The sequence below is a fragment of the Leptopilina boulardi genome, unplaced genomic scaffold (assembly GCF_019393585.1).
Source record: "Leptopilina boulardi isolate dan_hultmark-lab unplaced genomic scaffold, ZJU_Lbou_2.1 LbouV2_362, whole genome shotgun sequence".
Lineage (NCBI taxonomy): Eukaryota > Metazoa > Arthropoda > Insecta > Hymenoptera > Figitidae > Leptopilina > Leptopilina boulardi.
The window spans coordinates 4,016,233-4,041,410 of NW_026137932.1; the positions used below are offsets into that span (position 1 = coordinate 4,016,233).

Below are 25,178 nucleotides of genomic sequence, written 5' to 3' on the forward strand. Positions count from 1 at the left end.
AATTTAAAAAAAGCGCCCAAGCGATTTTGCTATTTCGGCCATTTCTTTTTGGAAAATGTTCAACAAATTCCAATCGAAATTTCATCCAAAATATCCCACGAAAAATTTATCCGAAAATTGTACAAATTATTTTCACTTAAGTTTGCTTATATAATATTTGTTTTTCAATTTTTTCATATCTTTCATTTATATATATTTATAATTATAGCTAAGCGAGGTTAGAATCATAAAGATAATAGTAGGTTAGAATCACGAACAAACTTTAAGCGCAGGAGTATAAATATAGCCCTTATTCAGGGGCACTTCAGAACACAAGTTTCCGCTTACATTCTTATTTACGTATCCAAAATAATTGAAATTTTTTACCTAAATTCTATCTTTTTGATTATTATTAATTTTAATAAAAATTAAATATTTAAAAATTTGAAATATATCTCTCTATAAATATTGTTGAAAATATTTTATATTTTTTGTATTTTCTCCGCCTAGTGAAGAATATTTATTCGTAACGTTAGTTGCGTGAGTTACGTGACAGATGACAGTAACACACACACACACACACAAGTACAATGACGACAAATTTTACATCGTCACAAAGTTTATATATATGTGTATGTCTGTCATATGTTCACTAACATATTCTTATATTAATCACTGGAATTGAGAGGTTTCACCTGATGGTTGTTGCGTTCGAACTTTAAACGTATATAAATATATGGGAAGAATTCACAATAGAAACTGGAGCAAATATAATTAAATTATTGTGCTTAAATAATAGTGTATTTTTGAAAGTTAATAAAATGGGAACTGTTAAACATTCAGAACAATTTGAAGAATGGAAGAAAAAGGTAAATATTTCTCAAATATATGACAGATAAAAGTAGCCAATGAAAATTGTAAACATATCGTTTTAATATTATTTCTTTTTTTTATGATTTGACAACATTTTAAAACGTACATGTATATGTTATACATACACATATAAAAATACGTATGTTTATTATATTTATATATACACATATCTGAGTCATATCAGATAATTTTTCATATATATTTTAAATTCTTTTTGAAATAAGTAATATATGTATATAATAATATTATAAGAATCCAATAAAATTTTTTTAATTATTAATTTTTATATTTACAATTTTTTTTCATTATTGTCCTTATAATAAAATTTAATTTTAAAAAATATTAAAATATATATAAAATTTTTTTTTTGTGTTACATTAAAAATTTTTATTATTAATATTTTCTCATTATTACTATTATTATTATTAATACTTTTTTTTAAAAAAAAAAGATATTTTCGTCTTTAAAATATGAATTTTATTAAAATTAAAAGAGTTAAACCATGAATTCTTTCGCTGACAAAAAATTGTTAATTAAATTATAATGAACTTATTGACAAAAATTTGTCAAGCGTATCCGGTTTAAAAAAATATTTTCAGAATCGCACTTCCCATATTTCCAGTAAATCTATATTCAACCCATGCCTCGGGTTATACGACTTTTTCTGACTTTTTTTTCAAAAACACGACTTTTTCGACTTTTTATTAAAAAAAAATTTTAAACAAAATATTGTTAATTTTCAAACAATTATTAAATTTAACAAAACTAAAAATAATTTATCAAACAATTTTTGGAAAACATTTTTTAAATTTCATTGAATTTTCAAAGATTTAAAATTGAGATTTTTGAAATTAATTGAAACTTTAAGTGTTTTGTAATTAAAATTTTAGATGATTTCACTAAAAATTTATTAGAAAATGCGGAAAAAATACAATAATTTGAAAATTATTTTTAATTGAAAAATGGTTTCAGATAGTTGAATTTTCAAAGAATATTATTAAAATAGTTAAAAATAATTGAATTTTAATTAAAATTTTGAAAATAATTGAATATTAGTTGATTTTAAAACCACAATTTTAAGAAAATAATTGAATTTTAGTTTATTTTGAATTGAATACTTGGAAAATAATTGAATTTTAGTTTATTTTGAATTGAATACTTGGAAAACAATTGAATTTTAGTTGATTTTGAATTGAAATTTATGAAACTAATTAAATTAAAATTGAAAATTTTTAAAACAATTGAATTTTAGTTGATTTAGGATTGAAAATTTTAAAAATAATTAAATTTCAGTTGAAATTTGGAGAATAATTGAATTGTAGTTTATTGTGAATTGAAATTTTTGAAAATAATTGAATTTTAGTGAATTTGAATTGAAAATTCTGAAAATAATTGAATTTTAGTTTATTTTGAATTGAATACTTGGAAAACAATTGAATTTTAATTGATTTTGAATTGAAATTTATGAAACTAATTAAATTGAAATTGAAAATTTTTAAAACAATTGAATTTTAGTTGATTTAGGATTGAAAATTTGGAAAATAATCAAATTTCAGTTGAAATTTGGAAAATAATTGAATTGTAGTTTATTGTGAATTGAAATTTTTGAAAATAATTTAATTTTAGTTGACTTTGAATTGAAAATTTTGAAAATAATTGAATTTTAGTTTATTTTGAATTGAAATTTTTGAAAATAATTGATTTTCAATTGACATTTTGGAAAATATTTGAATTTTTGTTAATTTTTTATAGAAATTTTAGAAAATAATTGAATTTTATTTCATTTTAAATTGAAAACTTGGTAAATAATTAAATTTTAAATTGAAAATTTTGGATAATTATTGGATTTTTAATTGATTTTGAATTAAAATTTCGGGTAATAATTGAATTTTAGTTTATTTTGAATTGAAATTTCTAAAAAATAATTCAATTTTATTGTGATATTTTTTTTAAATTATAAACAATTGTTAAATTTCATAAAAATTTTAATTGAAAAAATAATTTTAATATAATTGAATTTGTGATGTATTTCATTAAAATTATTAAAAATAATTAATTTAGTGAAGAATCATTTTAGTTCAAAATTTGTTAAATAATTGAATTGAAGAAGATCTGAAGAAGATCTACATTTTATACTAAAAAAATGTATATTTTATTTACATTTTCTTTTCAAAATGTAAAAAAAATGTCGCATTTTATTAAAATAAGTCGATAAAAGTCGTATAATCCGAGGCCTGTAAACATATAATTTTCATTATTATCATTTAATATGTAATAATATTCTAATAAATTAAATTATTATTGATAATATTAATCTTTAATTTCTTTATAACAAACAATTAAATACTCAATTTGGCGCGCGTTTAATTTTGCTAGTTATAAATAAATGTTTATAAATCTTTTAAATGATTTTAGGCATTTATTGGTCCTTTACCATCTGGATTTTTGAGATTGGATGATGTTAATACCCTTGCCCAACAAGAAGCTGCAGATCGACAAGCGGCTTTGGCCTTACATCAAGCCCAAATGAGAAATATGCCAATGCAAGCTAACGATCCGCGTGTAGGCAGATTAAGCATAACAATAACACAGGTTAAATTTTATTAATATTAATTAATTAACTTAAAAATTTGAAATTATTGGATTGACGAATTTCTATGTTACCGAATTTTATAAAATAGAATTTATATTAAATTGAATTTTTATATTTAAGAATTTTTATTTAACTGAATTTCAATATTTAAATAAAAATTCCTTTAAATATGAATTCTTAAATATGAAAATTCAATTCAATATAAATTCTACTTTATAAAATTTGGTAACAAAAATAAGTTACCGTTACCTCGTTTAATTTTTTTTTATATTTATTGAATTTTTTTAAATAATTCTGGTAGATATAGATTTTAGAAAAAATATTTAATATTTTTTAAAATTATTTAACAGGCGAAATTAGTGAAGAACTATGGAATGACTAGAATGGATCCTTATGTGAGGTTACGTGTGGGACATGCAGTTTATGAAACACATACTGCAATAAATGGAGGCAAAAATCCACATTGGAATAAAGTCATACAATGGTATTTGCTTTTTAAGTTTTTGTGATTTTTTTTTTTTTTTTTTTTCTTAAATAAAAAAATTAGATTTTTTTACTTTTAAATTTCAAAAAATAATAACAAGGGACACATGATTATCAGGGTTGTCACGGACTTGAAAAACCTGAAATTGTCATGGAATTTTTTTTCAGTCATAGAAAACCGGGAATTGTCAGGGAATTTTATAAAATCTCGTTCTAAAAATTTAATTTCCAGTATGTGAATCGAAAAATCTCAAGTTTTCAAGTCGTCATTACAACTTTTTGGTTTTAAATTTAGTGCTTAGAATTGAAATCAATATGGCGTTTCTAAATATTAGTTTCTATTGGTGAAATATTTTCTTTTGCGTAACACGGTGTAGCTGTCTTTATAAAATTAAGTAGAATAAATATTTTGAATCTAGCATGAATATGAAATTATTAGGGTTAGTTGGAGTAAATAGAAATAGATTTGCTAAGTTTCACAAATAATATAAGTTTTTTTTCTTTTAAATCGTAATATTTTTGGTTTTTTATGTGTATTGAGTTATTATTTAATTTCCGTGGAACAATTTTATGGGGCAGTAGAAAATATGGATATCATTAATTCGCAATAATCAACTGTTTCTATTTACCCCTAAATTTTTCAATTTTGCTAAAATTTAGGGGTAAATATGAAACAATCATTATTTCTTAGAAAATTTAAGAAAAAAATTAATTTGAAATATGCAAATATTAAAAAATACAAAGAATTATGTAAAAAATAGTGTTAGTTATAAAATAATTCAAACTAATTTTTTATTGTAGTATTAATAAGACATAATTGTAATTAATAATATGAATTTTTAGTTTATTTTTTTCCAAATGCTAGTCAAAAAAGTGAACAAACGGAAAATTGTTTAAGGCCGTATTTATTTTTAAAATTTGTTATTTAACTGAAATAACTACTGTTTCGATTTACCCCAACTGACCCTAATAAATTATTTTATTAATAATTTAATTAAAGAATTTTGTATTTTTTGTCATAATTGGCTAAAAATTAATTTTTTAAAAATTTATATTTTTTGGGTCTGGAATTTTTTTAAAAATGGTCTCGAAAACCTGGAAAAATCATGGAATTTTGAAATCAGTGTTTCGTGGTAACCCTGATTATTTTCTAAAAATAATTAGTTAGAATTTTCATTTTATGGAATTTAATTTGGTCATAATTATTTTTGAGCATTTTAAAGAATTTTTATTGGGTAGAAGTTCATTGCATAGAATTTTCTTTCTCATCAATTTTCATTTATTCGAATTATTATTTCATATAATTTCCATATAACCGATTTTTCTGCAGAATTTTTACTTAACCGAAAAATCATTTAACAGAATTTTCATTTATCCGAATTTGCAAATGACCGAATAAACAATCGACAGAAAGATTTTCCTCCCCTTAAGGAGAAAAAAATTTTTTGAACCCTTTTTTTACTGCTTGAAAACTGTAATACTATCTTAAATATTATTTTTTTCTGAATGATATAATAATTTTTTTTATCTAAAAAAAAAAAAAATAAACTAATATAATTAATTTAATGTAATTTTCATCATTGTTCTTGCAGTTTATTGCCACCAGGTATTACACAAATTTATGTAGAAATATATGATGAATGTTCGTTTACAATGGATGAATTGATTGCCTGGGGACACATTGATATTCCCTCGCAAGTAATTCAAAGAGGAGAGACCTATGAGGATTGGTACTTGCTGAGTGGTAAACAAGGAGATCATCAAGAAGGTTCGATAAATTTGGTCCTAAGTTATACTGTGAGTATATTTTTTTTTCAAGTCTAATTCTTAACAAAAAAAAAAAATAATAAAATTTAGTAATTTGATACCTCTATTGCGTCCTGTCGCCGTCAGATGGCGGATGCATGCAGGAAGCATAAAGTCGCAGCTGTTATTATATGGCTTTCCTATTTTTCGTTTTGAAATCACGTTATTTTCTATTGCAAAATTAAAAAAAAAAATTTAACGTATTATAAAAAGTAGTAATATATGATTTTTAATTTATAACAGAATAAATATGTGCCTCATCCTCAAATGATGGCACCTCCTTTCATGGTAGTTCCTTCTCCAACGGTGTTTGGAAGAGGAGTTCCATATGCACCAGTTAATGTTTATACTGCACCTCCGACAGCCGGAACGCAACCTGTTCCCGCAAGTACTTTACCACAAGCCGAAGAGGAATTAAAGCAGGTAATTTTTTTTTATAATTTTTTTTCATTCAATTAAAATTGTTTCTATCCCAATAAAAATCATTGGTTAGAATTTTGATTTGAAAGAATTTTTTTTAGATATAATTATTTTTTTAGGCAAATTTTCATTTTTCGAATTAGAATTTGACATAATTTTTTTTTTTTTTTTAAACAAATTTTTATTGTATAGAATTCTGAAAATGCCGAATTTTTATTTATTCGAAATGGCCAAATGAACAATTGATTTTGGCGCGTTTTTTAAAATTGACCAATCACGATTTTCTTGATAAATTTTCTGATTGGTTAATTTTAAAAAACGCGCCGAAATTTTTCTGTTGATTGTTTGTGTTCGGTCATTTGCAAATTTCGGACAAATAGAAATTCGGTGTTTTAAGAATTCTGTATTAAAAAAATTATAAAGAGAAATTGTATTAAATTCCAATTCGAAAAATGAAAATTCATTTAAAAAATAATTCTATCTAATAAATTTCTTTCAAATCAAAATTCTAACCAATAATTTTTATGGGATAATTATGAGCCTCAATTTTAATGGGCACAAGATTTACCCTTTAATGAAAGGCAGTAAATAAATAGATGATAGTGAAAGTTAATTATTAAAATATCTGGCTTTTTAATGAAATGAATTAAATTCACAGATTGCTGAAATGTTTCCAAACATCGACAAGGATGTGATAAAATCGGTCTACGATACCAAAGGTGGTCAAAGAGCAACGACTATAAATACCCTATTACAAATGAACGAATAATAATAATTCACGCCTTCCTCCCTCTCGTCGTACATTTTTATTTTTATTTATTTTTTTTTTTTGAAATGCCATATTTGTACGTTATCTGCTTAAGTGTCATTCAGTCAAGATGTAATATATTTGTAAATTATTACCATTTATTTTACAGTCTACTTTTTTATACAATTATCCTATAGAATTAATTTTACATATATTAAAGGGGGTCCATTTCATCATATCGTTGAAATTTTACAGAAAATGCAAATGATCGAAAATCAATCACAGAAATAATTTGTCGCTAAGTTTTTAAATTTGACCAATCACAATTTTTAAAATTTTTGATTAGTCTAATATTAAACTTAGCGCCAAATTATTTCTGTGATTTATTGTCTCGACTATTTGCATTTTCTGTAAAATTAATATTTAACAGAAGAATATTATTTTAAATTAATATTCTTTCTAATCTTCTTTCTGTATAATTAAGAATCAGAATTACTATTCTGCAAAATTAATATTCTACGAAACAACGTTTCACACAAATTGAGATTGAATTTCTGGCTAAATTAATTTTCGTCTAAATCAAAAAATTTTGCAGCATTGACAATCGGTTAATAATTCTAAAAAAATTATTCTTTTTAGAATTAAAAAGAAAGTGATTTGTAAAAAAAAATTTTTCAATTAACAAACAAAATTTGATAAATAATATCAAAGTCGACGATATGTTGAAATGGCATGGACCCCGTCCCAATATAAATAAATAAATATATATATGTATATTTATTTATTTACATTTATATAAATAAATAAAGAAAAGTCATAAAATGGAATGTTACCTGAAAAAAAAGATGACAAAAACACTTCCTGCGTCCTGCATAAACAATATTTATCCCAATAATCAAAAATTTAACCATATTCCCTGTGTAATATTCTTATAATATTTGATTTAACATGACCATATGTAAAAATAGGTATTTTGCCAATTTGGAAGATATTTTGCAAGTGGATCGGCAACAATTTTTGCAAAAGGCACTGTTCTTGATATTGCACTTAGTAGAGAGTAAATCTTCATTTGACTGTACTTATCGTAAAATGGCGATCGCAGTAAATAGAGAAGTAATCCTATTCTACGGCGACAAATTTCCTCTTTCTCGTTTCGATTGAATCTTGCTGTTTTAGCTTCTTGGCTAAATATTTTCAAACTAAAAAAAGAAGAAAAAACAAAACAAAAAGTTTTAATTCTATATAAACAATATTAGATATTTTAAAATAATTAAAAATTAGAATATGGGTCACATTATTTTTATTTCGTTTTAAAATCGTATACTATTCAAACAAAAAAAACATCCGATTCTTAAATTTCTTTAACGTTACTTTAAAACAATGTTTCTTAAGTCAAAAACATAAAATATGCATTTTTGAAAAAATTGTTCGTATTTCCGAAACTTAAATCAATTAAAATTTGAATAAATTGATACTTAAATCAATTAAAATTTGGATAATTTGAAACTTAAATCGATTAAATCATTTGAAATTAAAATTAATTAAAATTTGCATAATTTGAAAAGTAAATCGATTAAAATTTGAATTTTTTGAAACTTGAATTAATTAAAATTTACATAATTTGAAATTTAAATTAATTAAAATTTAGATAATTTGATACTTAAATCAATGAAAATTTGGATAAATTGAATCTTAAATCAATTAAAATTTAGACAATTTAGAATTCGGATAATTTGAAACTTAAATCAATTAAAATTTGAATAAATTTAAATTCGGCTTATTTGAAACTAAAATCAAATAAAATTTGTATCATTTAAAAATTAAATCGATTAATATTTAGATATTATTAAAATTCTTGATTATCAACAACGATTATTATTATCGACGAATAATCGAAAATTAAAATTTCGTTAATTTTAGATTTCAACCAATTTGTATTTGATTAAAAATTTTAATTATTAAATTTATTTTCACCAATAAAAATTAGAAATTAATTGAAAATTGTATTATTTGAAATTTAAATTTAGATTGAATTGAAATTCAAATTGATTAAAATTTGAATCGTAATAAAATTTAGATGAATTAAAATTTTAAAAAGATTCAAATTAAATAAATTAAAACCAAATTATTGGAAATTTTCGTTTTTAACGCGCGCCTACCTTGCAATATCAACAGCAAAAGACAACAGCCAAGGATACCAGTGTCTTTGTCCCTTTATTGATAAATATCCAAGATGTAAAAGTGGTTTTACAACATAAAGTGTCTAGAAATAATGAAATTAAAAAAAAAAAATTAATTACTGATTAAATAATAGGAATAATAAAATAGATATCATCTTAATTATTAATAAAATAAAATAATAATAATAAAAATAATAATAAATAACAATATAATTATAATTTGTTAAATATAAAATTATAAATAGCAATACAAACTTCAGCGAGAATCAAATTTTTTCTGGACGATGAATTGCATTGGACACTTGATTCTCCAGTATCAGATGAAATGGGATGAGTAAGTGGTGACCATGTGCGATTTTGTGTTGAATTACTATTTCTAATACTTCGAACAACAGCACCAGAACGTTTTAAACAAAAGCCCTTTTCTTCCTCGGGATTTTTTGCATTTTCAGAATTATGAAATTTTTCACGATTAAGAGGGGGAATCGCTGGTGTTTTTGTAACTCTTTCTTTGTAACGAAAAACCAAAAGTAATCTCAATGCTGACCTTTAAGGTATATAAAAAAAAAAATTAACTTTTTTAACAAGACAAAAAAAAAATTATTTACCGTTGACAGAGGTAATTATGGAACATCAGAGGAAATTTTTTTGTAAAGATTAAATTTAAATAATATTAAAATTAATGAGAGAAAAATTTAATAAAATAAATAAATAAAAAAAAGAAAAAATAATTATTATATAATAATAAAATGCTTGGTCTGTCCTTCTGTCCTAACTTGAAGTTGGCCTTTTCTGATTTCACGTTTTTTTTGTGAATAGTAATCTTATGACGTGTCAAATTTTGACAATTCTTTTTCTCATTTTTGCCAAAGTTGTATAATTGTGTTTCCAAATTTCGAAATAAGTTTCTTTAAAATTCCAAATTCGAAAATTCAATTCACGAAGCTGAAGTACACAACGTTTACCAACGAAATTTTTTTTAAAGTTGTATATTTATTCAAAAATTGTATACAAATACAAAAAATTTATGATGAGAAAAAAGATGCGCCAGGAAATTTCGTATAAGATAGTAATTTGAAAAAAATTTATTTTTCAAAATTTATTTTTAAGGTACCAGGGATCAACAAATACCTATTAAATATTAATTATAAAAACACAGGCATCGAATCAACTTAAAGACACAAAAAAGTCGTTTCAGTCGATTTATATTCCAAAAAAAAGTGGATTTGTTTTTTATTTTAACAAAAATATTTTACAGATTTTTAAATAAAAAAATTTTTTTTTAATAATAATCCTTTTCGAAGGGTTAAAGTTGAAATTTTTAGAAATAATTAAATTTCAAAAGATATTGTTAATTTTCAAACAATTATTAAATTTTACAGAACTAAAAATAATTTATCAAACAATTTTTGGAAAACATTTTTTAAATTTAATTGAATTTTCAAAGATTAAAAATTGAGATTTTTGAAATTAATTGAAACTTTAAGTGTTTTGTAATTAAAATTTTAAATGATTTCACTAAAAATTTATTAGAACATGCGGACAAAATACAATAATTTGTAAATCATTTTTAATTGAAAAATGGTTTCAGATAATTGAATTTTCAAAGAATATTATTAAAATAGTTAAAAATAATTCAATTTCCTTAGAGTTATAATTGAAATTATTAAATTTCAAAAAAAAAATTTTCAATGAAAAATTTTAGAAATAATTAAATTTTAGATGCTTTTAAATTCAAATTATTGAAAATTCAATTAATTTTGAATTCAAATTTTTGAGATTAATTAAATTTAATTTATTTTACATTTGGAAAATAATTGAATTTCAATTCATTTAGAATTTAAAATTTTGAGAAATAATTGAATTTTAATTGAAATTTTGGATAATAATTTAATTTAAGTTCATTTTTGATTGAAAATTTGGATAATTAATTTTGAATAGAAATTTTAGAAAATAATTGAATTTTATTTTATTTTAAATTGAAAACTTGGTAAATAATTAAATTTTAAATTGAAAATTTTGGATAATTATTGGATTTTTAATTGATTTTGAATTAAAATTTCGGGTAATAATTGAATTTTAGTTTATTTTGAATTGAAATTTTTAAAGAATAATTCAATTTTATTGTGATATTTTTTTTAAATTATAAACAATTGTTAAATTTCATAAAAATTTTAATTGAAAAAATAATTTTGATATAATTGAATTTGTGATGTATTTCATTAAAATTATTAAAAATAATTAATTTAGTGAAGAATCATTTTAGTTCAAAATTTGTTAAATAATTGAATTGAAGAAGATCTGAAGAAGATCTACATTTTATACTAAAAAAATGTATTTTATTTACATTTTTTTTTCAAATGTAAAAAAAATGTCGCATTTTATTAAAATGAGTCGATAAAAGTCGTATTTTTGAAAAAAAAAGTCGGAAAAAGTCGTATAATCCGAGGCCTGTAAACATATAATTTTCATTATTATTATTTAATATGTAATAATATTCTAATAAATTAAATTATTATTGATAATATTAATCTTTAATTTCTTTATAACAAACAATTAAATACTCAATTTGGCGCGCGTTTAATTTTGCTAGTTCTTAATAAAATTACAAATCAAAATTCAAATATGATAGTTTTTACAAAATATATCATCACAGTTTCTTTTGTTAACTCTTAAAGGCAATTATTTTAAGAATCTCTTTGTTAATAGTATTTTTATTTAAAAATTAATTTACAGTTAACTTTCAAATATTTGATAAAGAAATTTTTTTTTTTTTGATTAAATTTAATTGATTTTAGACAAATTTTCAAGATTTCAAGGACAAATTATTGAAAAAATTATTTAGTTACTTTTTTTTAAAATAAAATTTAAAGACTACCCGTGTGGAAAAAGCCACGATCTTGCCCTCAAGAGTTCGGGGCCCCCGGCGGGGGCCCATGAGGGCTGATCCATATGGCGAATCCATGAGGGGCACCGTAGGGGCCCCGCATGGATCGCCCTCATGATCGATTAGCAAAATTTTCTAAGTCCAAAAATCAAATATTTTTTTATCACCAAAAAATTAATGTTTATAATGATTCACAACAATGAAAAACGCGTTTTTAATTAAAATATATTTTCACTTTTTTTGAAAATAACACTCACACTTATGGCGAATCCATGAGGGGCACCGTAGGGGCCCCGCATGGATCGCCCTCATGATCGATTAGCAAAATTTTCTAAGTCCAAAAATCAAATATTTTTTTATCAACAAAAAATGAATGTTTCCAATGATTCAAAACCACGAAAAACGCGTTTTTAATAAAAATATATTTACACTTTTTTGAAAATAACACTCACACTTATGGCAAAATAGATGAGGGCCACCGTAGGGGCCCGCATGGATCGCCCTCATGATCGATTAGCAAAATTTTCTAAGTCCAAAAATCAAATATTTTTTTATCAACAAAAAATGAATGTTTCCAATGATTCAAAACAACGAATAACGCGTTTTTAATAAAAATATATTTACACTTTTTTGAAAATTCGCCTGAGATGATTCATGATAATAATCATAAAGCATATAATTAATTATATTTTATAAATTGCATTTGATTGGAAAATATAATTTAATATCTTAACTTTAACTAAATGATGTTAAGCACTTTTCTTTGTTAGGTATTTTTCAAGTTTAAATAGCATCAAGAAGTTAGCATTCGTTTTGAAGTAGCGTGCGTAGCGTAGTTGGTAAAGCGTTAGACTCATAGTCCGTAGGTCGTAGGTTCGATTCCCCCCATGCGTTAGATTTATTTATTTCTCAGGTTTGCGTTTAATCATTAATTCTATGTATGAATTAATTGAAAAATGAAAATATTCGTTAATAGTATGCATAAATTACATATTTTTTAATTTTTTAATTAATTAATTTATTATTACTTTTAATTATATCCGACAGTTAATTAATTAGAACGTTAATTAATAAATTCAATTTGAGTAAGAATTTAATTTAAAATTGAATAATTATTAAATAAATACGTTATTTATTCATAACTTAAGCTTATTTATTATTAATTAACTTTTATTATTAATATTATTGATTAAAAAACATTATGGCAAACTTGAGGGCAAGATGAGGGCAAACGTGAGGGCCCATAAGGGCGCCCGTAGGGGCACCCTCATGGATCGCCCATGCGGGCGCCCTCATCGATGAGCATGTCGTTTCCATGAGGGGCCCCTATGGATCATCCATATGCGGCCCTCATGGCATGAGGGCGATCCATAAGGGCCCCCGCTGGGGGCCCACATCACTTTTCCACACGGGTAATTTATAAAAAAAATTATTTAAATTCAGAATTTCGGCAAATATTTGAAATAGTAATGAAATTTTAGAAAAATTTGAATTAAGAAATGTTTTAAATAATTGAATTTTTGAAAAACTAGATTTGTTTTTAGAAATAAATTAATTCAACAAAGAATTTAAGTTGAAATTAATTGAAATTATTGTAAATTTGAATTAATGAAAATTTGAATTTGAAAAAATTGAAAATTGAATTTTAGAGAATTTTGAATTAAAAAATGTTTTAAATAATTTAACTATTGAAAAAAAAATTATAAAAATTATTAAAATAATTAATTTACAAAACAATTTTAGAAAAAAATTTTAGAAATAATTTAATTTCATGAGATTTTTAATTAAAATTTTCGTCAATTTGAATTGCAGACGATTTTTTTTATAAGCTTCAGATAATTTTTAAATTGAAAAAATAATTTAAATAATTTAGTTATCGAAAAACTTGATGAAAGTTATAAGAAATAATAAAATTAACACAAAATTTTTGATAAAATTTTTAGAAATAATTCAATTTTGAAAAATTTTCAATTAATATTTTTAGAAATAATTGAATTTTCGGAGATTTTTTTTATTGAAATTATTGTAAATTAGTGTTAATGAAAATTATTAACAAAATTTTATACAATAATTGAATTTTAGAGAATTTTAAATTGATAAATTGTTTTAAATAATATAATTTTTAAAGAAGTTGATTAAAATTATTAAAAAATAATTTTTTTGCCTACAAAGTAACTGAAATGTTTTTATTTTTTTTTGCCACTAATAACGAGAAAAAAAATTTGTCAAGCTGCAAAAAAAGTAAAAAGGTAAAGATTTCAAAAAAGTTCGAAAATCCATGAAATTCTCCGAATTCAATAAAAGGATTTTCAGAAGGATGTTGAATAATTTAAAAAAATTTTTTTTAATTTGGATTTGTAGTGAAGAAAAAAAATTGAAAAAATCGCGTTTTTTTTTTGTTCCATAATTTCCCCAATTGACGGTATTGTATTTATGATATTAAGAAAAATGATATATCATTTACTTTAGACTTTGTATTAGAAAAATAACAAGCCATTTTCCCGCTTCGCCTAATAATCGTTTTGCTGATACTTCTAAAAGTGCTTCCGTATAATCAACAACAGTCAACCAAATTTTTATCCTTGACTTTGATTCGGGTAATTTTTTTTCAATATTTCTACTACTATAAATAAGTTGATCGTTAAATAATACCAAAAGATTTGTCAATGAATATATTAATTCTGACACTAATGATGTATTGTGAAAGCGTCCTGAAATGTAATTTATTATAAAAAAATTATTTCAAATTTAAGTTAAAAAAAACAGATAATTTTTTTTTAAATTTTGTTTTTGTTGATTTAAAAAAAAAATGTTTTTTAAAAAGTCATTTCACTTTTTGACTTTTTATCATTTGAAAAAATTTTAATAAATCGAATCCAAAAAAGAAGAAAATTATTGAAAAAAATTCAAAATTATTCAGTATAAAAAAAAAATTTTTTTTCTCTAATTTTGATTTTCAAAATACCTGCAGTAAAAAAGGAAAGACATTTAATGGTACTCTCTATGTCGCCAACCAATTGAGGATTTCGTGTTATCCATTCTCTGTAAGCTTCAATGTACATGAATATTTTCTTATTTAATGCTTGAGACATTTTTTTTCGTCTTCTGAAATAAATATTTTTCAATAATTTCACTAGCTACAAGTTCTTAGAGTTTATCAATTATTTCCAGTAAATTTTAATCACCCTTTTATATATATATATATTTAATATTAAAATTTGACGAAGGTAATTTGCTCCGTTTTCGAAATATTGAATTTTAAAAAATTTTTGACTTGAAAAGGTTTAATTTTAGAATTATCTATCAAATAAATTTAAAATATAATTATTGAAATAAAAAAGTATCTAAAATTTCAACTTTCATTTTAAATCTATTAAGAAAAAAAAATAGAGTTCAGCAAATTTAAAAAAATAAATAAATTCAAGGCCTTTTTAAAATTGTCAATAATTTTTTTTAAGATTCACCATTTACGTTGTAACTCTTAATTTTAAATCTCAAAATTTTTATATAGAAAAAACATGATTTTTAATAGGTATACAATTCTAATTTACATATTTTTTTTCCATTAAAATTCTTCGAAAATTTAAATATATATATTTTCAAACATTTTAATGAATAAAAAAATTCAATTATTTGAAAAATTTTATAATCAAATTTTAAAAAATTTCAATTATTTAACATCCTTGTAATGAAATATTTTTAAAAAATGTAATAATTTTCCAAATTGTAATTTTAAAATAAAATAATAATTTTATAAAAAAAAATTAAATTTGCCAAAATAATACTAAAAAACTTATTTGAAAATTAAAATACTTTTGAAATTTTTAATTAGAAATCAATTTAAACTATAATGTCAAAACCTTCAATAATAACTACTTCATATTATTATATAATTAATATTATAATAATAATTATATAATATAATAAATATATATTACTTATAAACCTTTTTAACTAAAATTCTGTAAATTTTATCATTTTCAAAAATTTTAATGAATTTCTTCGATAATTCATTGATTTTAACAATTTTTGCATTAAAAATATTATTTTTTAAAAATTAATTTTAATTTCTAGAGAATTTATTTTTTTTTAAGTTGTATAACTTATACATTAAAAAAAAAAGAAATTAATTGATATTAAAAACTTTAATTGCATCTCTTTGAAATATCAAATTATTTGCAAAAAATCTAAATTAGATTTTTTTTTATTTTGTATTAAGTTTTTCATGCATTTTAATATTAAAATTTTCCAAGTGAAAATCGAGTGTAAAAAAATTAATTGCAAAATTTCTAAAATTTTATTACCTATTTAAAAAAAATGTAATTAAAATTGGGGAAGTGACAATTTATTTATTTTCATAATAAAATTCTTCGAGAATTAAGTAATTAAAAAAAAAAAATAATTAAATTAAATTAATTAATTAACTAATTAAAAAGACATCTTCTCTCTATTAAAAAAAAAGTTTTAAATAAAAATTAGAAATTAATAATTTTTTTAAATTAAATTTTTACCTAAAACTTAATTATTGTATCCTCTGAAATACAATTTTTTTTATAAATAAAATATTTAAAAATACAATATTTACGAAAATCTCTATTCTCATAAAAGAACAAAAAAGGCAAAAATTTGGTTTGTTAAATTCTAGTTTTAGAACTTAAATCTTTCTGAATAAAAAAAATGTTTAAATTAATCTTTCCAAAATATAGCAAAATACCTTCGTCAAATTTTAATAGCAGATAAATTATATCAGTAAAAAAAAATTTGCAAAATCTCAATTTTTTTAATGAAAATTTTCAAATTCAATTATTTTTGTTAAAAAAAAATAATTAAATTTTATAATAATTCCATTATTTTTATGTAAAGAATAAATTGATTTATGTTTCTGATAAGTAAATTATATTTGATGTTAAATAGTTTTTGAATAAAATTTTTAAAAATGTACAAAATTTAAGATTACGAAATTACGTCGTGAACATTCTATTTTGAAAATAAAATAAAAATACAAATGAATTAGTAAAAAAAAAATTACAAATATAGTTTTGTTTATAGATATGTAAATATATGAAAAAAAATATAAACCGTCATAAAGAAAACTTTTTTTTTATATTCTTATACATAAAGTATTTTATTTATCAACATAAAGAATCAAATATAATTTATACATTAACAATAAAATAAAATTCTTAAAAATTAAATCATATATTTAATAAACTTACTAATTTTCTGGTAGAAATGATGTCAAATTATTTAAGGTACATTTACAAGAAAGGGAAGAACATTTTGAAAAATTAATTCACTTAAATTGAGTAAATTAACATTTTTCTGTAGTGATATAGTTATTTTATTTATAATATTATCATTAATCAAGAACTTAATAATCTTGAAGACGTTCAAAAAAAACTTGTTGATTTTTTTAAAAATTTGTTTCACATGAGGTTTTTTTTTCTTTTTATATGATATCTGAAAATACGATGAGATTATTTTTGGTTATTTTTATTTGTTGATCTTACAATGCCGACGAAGGTGAAATATATAACCATCACCATGAGGTTATTTTTTACGGAACTGTCAAAATCGCAAACAAAACCATAGAGATATAACATAAACAAGAACATATGTGTATGAAGAGAAAAATGGTGGCAATGTAAAAGGGAGTTCACAGTTTAGACTAACGATGTGATTGGTTGATTTCTGTCACGTCCTAGACTTAAAGGCAGTGATGGGTACGTATAAAGGAGCTTCTACAACAACTTGCAATCTGTATTGCTTTGCAACTTGCTTTGCATTTTGCTCAGCATTTTGCTTTATGCGCGCGCAACGACTCGAAAATTTCACGTTCCATTCACATTCCGGTCATTCCTCAAATTCAATAACATTCACTGTCTGCAATCAGAACTAATCTCTGCTGCAATGTTATAAATTAATTATTAATTAACAATTGATTAATTTATAAACAATTGTAATTAATGAATTTGAGTCACCGCAGTAATTAGGATTGATTATTAATTTGCGACGTCTTCCTATTGTATGTCGAGGTAAGATTAACACTGATATAAAAATATAGTGTATATACTTTGGAAAGTTATAACATATAAGTTAACAGTGCTGTTTCTTTTATTGTAAAATTTTTTATGAGAGTTAATTGTCAGGCGATAAGTACGTACGTGTATGTACGTGTATATCCATCCGTATACAGTATATTATTGTAAACAATTATCGCACAATGTGTTATATTGTTTATTTGACAGAAAACAGCAAAGTGTCCGGTTACCGGTAAGTTGACCGATTTATAATTTAATTTATATTAAATAAATTCCATTCCAATTGATATATATATATATATATATATGGGGCATTCTTTCTCAACGGGAGAATTGCTCCCCCCAAAAATGGTTTGGACGAAAAGAGTTCAATTAGGTCTCAAATTTTAGGTATTTACGTCTATTTTGAAAAGCAAAGTGGCACTTTTTAAAATTCAAGATGGCGGATCTAATATGGCGGAAAATTAAAATAAAAATAGATTAAATTCACTTAAAATTTGTTACTCGCGAGTTTTTTGGGTCGCTGAATATGAATCTGAAGTCAATTTTGTTCCAGCAAGTCAGGATTTTTTCCTAACCCCAAAAAACATGTCGGATTTAATACAACAAGCAAATTTTTTTAAAAAAACTCGAATTTGCTTAAACCTTGTTACTCAGGGGTTTTTGGGGTCGCTGATTTTGAATCTTAGAGTCAGATTATTAAAATTCAAAATGTCGGATCCTATATGGAGAACGAGTTTTTTAAAAAATGGTGAATTTTTAAAAAACTTGATATATAGGGGTTTTAGGGTCACTAATTACGAATCTGAAGTTAGATTTTTTTAAATTCAAAATGACGGATCAAATATAGCGGACGAGAATTTAAAAAACTTGAATTTTTATGAAACTTAGTATCTGACGGTTTTTAAGTCGCTAATTATAAATCTGATGTTAGATTTTCAACATTTGAAAAGGTAAATCGTCATGAGAAGCATATTGGCTCTTTTAAAAATTAAAGATGGTGTATCTAATATTGCAGAAATTTAAAAAATTTGACCATCTATTTTTGAAACTTGTCATTTAGGGGTTTTGGGTCGCTGAAAACAAATCTGATATTAAATTTTCGAAATTTTAAATGTCGGACTGGAGAATTAGAAGCCTTTGTTCTGAAAGTTATGGTTGCTATTCAATTATAGTTTTATTTTAGCGTAAATTTTTTTCATGATAATATCTGGTTCAGTATGCCAAATCAAAAGACACTTTGATAGATGTTGTAATTCTTACCAAGCGTTTGGTATTTCCAGTTACACTAATAATGATTTAAGATCTATTTCGAAAGGTATGGAAAAATATCTAGATCTGCTCTGTCTGATAATATTGAAGTATACTGAGAATATAGACGTAATAATCACGAGTTTAGTGTTAAGGCCATGTGAGACAAAGACACTTTTTGGTAGTCCCAAGTATTCTCGGAAATAAGAAGAAATTTCGGTTTGAAATTTTGAGGAATGATAAAAAAGGGTTGAAGGAATTGGGCTGTTCTACTTATTTACTACATTGAATGCGAAATAATTTAAAAGAAGTAATTAATAGTGGAGTTAATTGGTGTTTTTAATTTCTTTGAGCGGCCACTAACTCGAATTGGCGCTAGTTCCTGGACCACTGATACATTCACGCGACGTCTATGTGTACCCCCGCCATGTTGACTTCAACTTTCGTTCAAAAATGGCAATTTTCGAACTTTTATTTTTAATACTTAAACGCAAAATTTTGCTTCAATCCGAGAACAGCGCCATTCTGAATGCTATTCTCTATCATATTTTACAAATTTCAACCAAAAATTCTTTACCATTTCAGAGAATACTTGGTAATACGATACCATGTTTTTTGCATGGGGGTCACGTGGGTATTTCCCACATGGCCTTAATAGTACAAATTCTGCTAGCTTGAGGAAAAAAACCGCTAAGGGTAGTCATTATTACTATAGGGCCTATAACATTGTAGAAAATTAAAATTTCATCAAAATTTTTTTTCTGTTGATAGTTTACAAACATAAAGAATTATCTTGAAGTTGTAAAAGATGTTTAGGCAAAGACTATATTAAAGCTAGTAATCAATTACCCAACATAAATACAGGGACTTTATACAAACAATAAAATTGGTAGCATGTCTACCAAATGAAACATTATTTTTCACGGAGGATTCTAAAGAAACCAATTACAAAAATTACAAAATGCACGAATATGAAAAAGAAAAGACACCAAGTTTCATAAGAATCCAATAGTTTTTTAAAATCTGGTCCGCCATATTGGATCCGCCATTTTGAATTTTAATAATCTGACTCTAAGATTCAAAATCAGCGACCCCAAAAACCCCTGAGTAACAAGGTTTAAGCAAATTCGAGTTTTTTTAAAAAAATTTGCTTGTTGTATTAAATCCGACATGTTTTTTGGGGTTAGGAAAAAATCCTGACTTGCTGGAACAAAATTGACTTCAGATTCATATTCAGCGACCCAAAAAACTCGCGAGTAACAAATTTTAAGTGAATTTAATCTATTTTTATTTTAATTTTCCGCCATATTAGATCCGCCATCTTGAATTTTAAAAAGTGCCACTTTGCTTTTCAAAATAGACGTAAATACCTAAAATTTGAGACCTAATTGAACTCTTTTCGTCCAAACCATTTTTGGGGGGAGCAATTCTCCCGTTGAGAAAGAATGCCCCACACTGCAAAAAGAAGTATCTTATTTTAAGATGTTTTGGTCGCCTTTTTAAGATGTTTTTTATAACTTGGTTCTAAGTTATCTAAAACAACTAAAAATGCATTAGTTTCTTAAGATATAAGATGGATTGGAAGATATTTTTGGTAACTTGCTTCCAATGTATCTTATAATAAGATACTTCTTTTTGCAGTGCATATATATATATATATATATATATATACATACATATATATATATATATATATATATATATATACATATATATATATATATATATATACATATATATATATATAACAAAAATTTTGTTCATTAAAAGTTAAATTTATGTAGTATTTTTTTTAATTTAATACATGGTTATATAATATGTATATTTGCTTTATGAAAACAGTTAAATAGCCTAAATTTTTTATAGGTTAGGAATTTATTAAAATAAGGCGAAAAATTTTGCTTCCTCTTTACACCGCTTTATTATATCTGCAATGGCTAAAATTGATTGTTTATTGCCTCGAATTTATTTATCATCAAAATCGGTCAAATAGACGCTGGCATGTGAGACCTCACATAAGTGATGCACTCCGAGACCATTATGGTGCATACGAGTGTCTATTTTTATATTATGCCAATTGCGATCACGAGAAATTTAAGGAAATGTTTCGTTTATCAGTAAAAGCCTTCAAAATACTCCACGACATTATTGGATCGAGTCTCGTAAAAAGAAGTCGCAGAATCCCATTGTCGTCGGAGTTAAGATTAGCAATTACGTTGAAGTAAGTTAAGTCTTTAATATAATAATATTAAATTTGTCCCATTTTTGTTGGCATTAATATTTAATTCATTTTAAATTCCGATATTATTATTATGTTGAATGGTCCTTTTGAAAAACTTATTTAAAAAATTCTAAGGTAAATAATCAAAGCGCGAAAAAGTAAATTAATTAAAAGCAATTAATCATCTTATTAGTAATTACTTATCTGTTCAACCTCGAAAGCTGATAGATATATTCATTTTTTTTAACGAGACTATAACTTTTGCATAGAAACGAATAAAGAAATGGTCTTTTGGAAGTATAAGATTATAACAGAAATATTTTTTTCTATTGATGAATACTTTTTACTTTCTATACGATAAATTTCATTTTAAAACTCAATTTTAAAATAAAGTAATGACTTAAATTTAAGTGACAATGTTTTATAAAATTAAAGTAAAAAAGACATTTTTTAACTTGGAAAATATTTTTTAATTGACTAAATAAGTATTCAACCAATAGATTTGCTTTAATTTAATTTTTAAAGAACTGAATTTTTGGTCAATATCAGGTTTACATTATTAAAGTAAAAAAAAATTTTTGTAATAAAATATAAAAATAAAAATTCAATATTAAAAATTTCATACAAATATTATTATGTTAACACATCGAGCAATGTAATAAAAAATAGCAAATTCTATATGGCGAATTAATCAGTTCTAAAATTTTTTACCATATTTAAATTTATGTATGTTAGACGAAAATTACAAAAATCAAATTTTGAATTCGGAGAAAACGAAACAAATTTTGACTACGAGCAAAAAAAGGATCGACAGATAACCCGTTTTTGCGCTTATCTGCAAACAATTTGTTTTTCGTCGCAGTAATAATAATATATTTTTTAACATAATGTGTTTTTTTTGTAGAACGACTACTAATCACCCTTTCCAAAAAGAAAATGTAGAGTCATCTGATGAAGATGTGGAAATGACTGACAACAGTGGAGGTAAAGTTTATAAATATTTATAAATATTTATTTTAAAAGAACTAAAAACGAATATAAATTATAATCTTTATTTTTCTTTAACTTAATTTGTTATAATTTATGCCATTATTTTAATCAACTAAATAATTATGGCCACGAAACTGTATGATTAACAAATTTCTATTTACTTTGAATAAATACTTTCAGACAATATATTTAGACACTTTCCGGCCCGGGATAATGCAAGGAACGATATCCTTTTACAGCGCCAGGAGGAGGTTCTGTGGGACGCATGGGTGAAGATTCCCGAAAAAAAAGGAAACTCTGCTATTTTGAATTAAGAGATTTGTTCCAAAATAAAAAATAACATTTAAAGTTCTTTGCAGTTTTTAAATTTAAATAATAAATAAATAACAACATTACACAAATTTAAAAGTTTCTTTATTTATTCCCTCACGCACTATATTCATTATTTATTTCAGAGTATATAAAGTATTAACCACAAAAGATCTTAGTTTTACATTTGTATATCATTTTTTTCATTTTTTTAATTCTGATCAACTTTATACATCAATATAAATAAATGTATATAATAAATAATATTAATAAATGAAATATAACACATAGTGACATATTTACAACTAATTACCTTAAAATGACGCATAAAAGGAAAAATAATAAAACTTATGTCATTAAATCACAAACACTTTTATTCATTTCACGCACATTAATTAATTAATCAAACTATTTTTTTATCACTGCTCATCTCATCAAAAAACACAAATGTTTATTTATTTTTTTTTAAACATCAATCGATAATATGTATAAATTTCAGGAATGAGCGGAACGTGAAATTTTCGAGTCGTTGCGCGCGCATAAAGCAAAATGCTGAGCAAAATGCAAAGCAATACAGATTGCAAGTTGTTGTAGAAGCTCCTTAATACATGACGTATAATACGTGGTTTTCTACGTGTATAATACTACGTATATTACGTGCCAAGTTTTCTACACGATGTATATTACATTTGATCACGTGATTTAAGAGCGGCAATTTTAAATTCTTCATTAAAATACATCATTCATTACTTTACACTATTGAAAGAGAAAGTTGTTAATATAAACAAAATTTAGGTAATTATTAATTATTTTAACAATTATAAAACAAAATTTTTAATTATTGAAATGTTTTTATATCGGTTTTATTTCTAAGTTGGTTTCACAGATAAGAGTGAACACCGGGCCACGTGCATATAATAACATAACCTATATTCTAAGTATTATATTGTCAGTCTAGTCGTTTGGTATCTCCCAAAATAAACAATTTTTAAATCAAAACTTTATAAACAATAACAAACAATAATAATACGCTTATAGCCAGTGTTTTTCATAATGTTTTGACAAATTAAACATTTAGCAACATTTTTATCAGTGCCTAGCTCTTTCATCCGCTCAAATTCTATTTTTTCCCAGGGCAAACATAACATATAATTCCCCATAAGAATAACATTGTATATAATTTGTAAAAAAAATATTTACTTTTTTTTGTTTTTTTTTATTTTTCAAAATAAAATGTATTCTAATTTGCTTTTCTATGAGTTTACTAGAAGATATTTTTTCCTAGCGTATGCAAACCGTGGAAGTTGGCTCAAAAAAAGACAAAAAATTAATGGATGAAAATAATTATATGAATATTTATGAGAAAAATTTATATATTTGATTAGAATTTTTGATATTTCAAGTAGTTGAAATTAATTTTTTAACGGTACTTAATTAAATTTTTATAAAATTCAAAAACAAATTTTTCTTCAATACGTTCTCTGGTTATTAAAAAGAATATTCTGTTAATTTCTAATAATGAAAAAATTTTGCAAAGAATTTTTATTAAAAAATTTATTAAATAATCGATAAGTGTTTGAACAACGTATCACAGAGGTGATATTAATGAAACGTTTTTCATATACGAAGTAATACAAAAATACATGCATTCGTATATAAAAAATACTTGAAGAATAGCACCCCTGCTCATTTGCAAGGTTCTCTTACCGAAATAGGAGGAAACTCGTGCAAACGTAGCACGTTGCTGATTCTTGCGGCATCCGCCTGGCGCCGCTACTTAAATAGTACGCGGTTCGAACTGTCAAAGTACTACTACCACGGCTTCATAGTACAGAGATTGCTCACGCAGACCCGGTATGAATTCATGCTCGACGGGTAAGTGAAGCGCCAATGCGATAAACTCACAAACTACTACCGTGCTATTAAGCCCCGTTTTTTCTCTCCGTGCACCTGTCACTTTAATGTTCGCTTTTAGGTTTATTACGTCCTGCAGCCGTTAGGTGGCAGAAGCATGCAGGGAGCACAATGTCGCAGCTGTCATTATATTACTTTCGTACTTTTCGTTTTACAATCGCATTTTTGTATAGATTTGCACAATCTTTCGGATTTAAGAAATTTATAAAATAAGGATCCTTGGTATTTTTTCCGATTTTGAAAAAAGTGTCCGCGTTTTGAGAAAAAAGTATTGTAAACTCAATGTTTATCATTTTCACGTTCAGTGCCGTTTTTATAGGGCGATTATTAAATGCCAAAGAATTTCAGAGACCGTTCGACACTCTTAACCTTTTTTAATAATGTAATAAATAATTGAAATTAAATAATAAAATGCACTATTTAGTGAAAATGAATATTTTACAAACAAAGTTGAAAATGACAAAAACAAATTTAATGTAAATA

At 23.8% G+C, this 25,178-nt stretch overlaps 3 protein-coding genes across 4 annotated transcripts; 2 read left to right on the forward strand and 1 right to left on the reverse strand.

Moving 5' to 3' along the window:
* The first annotated feature begins 419 nt into the window (after positions 1 to 419).
* Positions 420 to 7,063, forward strand: LOC127286662 (toll-interacting protein-like). Its single transcript, XM_051313166.1, has 6 exons — positions 420 to 848; positions 3,268 to 3,444; positions 3,796 to 3,929; positions 5,521 to 5,725; positions 5,978 to 6,157; positions 6,813 to 7,063. Exons 1-6 carry the CDS (start codon positions 801 to 803, stop codon positions 6,921 to 6,923), a joined length of 855 nt encoding a protein of 284 aa, XP_051169123.1. The 5' UTR covers positions 420 to 800; the 3' UTR covers positions 6,924 to 7,063.
* On the reverse strand, positions 7,036 to 17,609 carry LOC127286660 (peroxisomal membrane protein PEX16). Its single transcript, XM_051313164.1, has 6 exons — positions 17,186 to 17,609; positions 14,935 to 15,074; positions 14,434 to 14,680; positions 9,338 to 9,629; positions 9,062 to 9,165; positions 7,036 to 8,101 (listed from the first exon to the last, which is right to left on the reverse strand). Exons 2-6 carry the CDS (start codon positions 15,059 to 15,061, stop codon positions 7,846 to 7,848), a joined length of 1,026 nt encoding a protein of 341 aa, XP_051169121.1. The 5' UTR covers positions 15,062 to 15,074; positions 17,186 to 17,609; the 3' UTR covers positions 7,036 to 7,845.
* Positions 17,610 to 17,783: 174 nt separating this feature from the next.
* LOC127286663 (uncharacterized) lies at positions 17,784 to 22,873 on the forward strand. Of its 2 annotated transcripts, none has more exons than XM_051313167.1 (4): positions 17,784 to 18,004; positions 21,128 to 21,482; positions 22,387 to 22,466; positions 22,653 to 22,873. In XM_051313167.1, the coding sequence occupies exons 2-4, from the start codon at positions 21,364 to 21,366 to the stop codon at positions 22,784 to 22,786; spliced, it is 333 nt and encodes a 110-aa protein (XP_051169124.1). In that variant the 5' UTR covers positions 17,784 to 18,004; positions 21,128 to 21,363; the 3' UTR covers positions 22,787 to 22,873. The 2 variants fall into 2 exon arrangements, with proteins under 2 accessions (XP_051169124.1, XP_051169125.1); XM_051313168.1 differs by lacking the exon at positions 17,784 to 18,004 and adding an exon at positions 18,011 to 18,242.
* Positions 22,874 to 25,178: the final 2,305 nt, after the last annotated feature.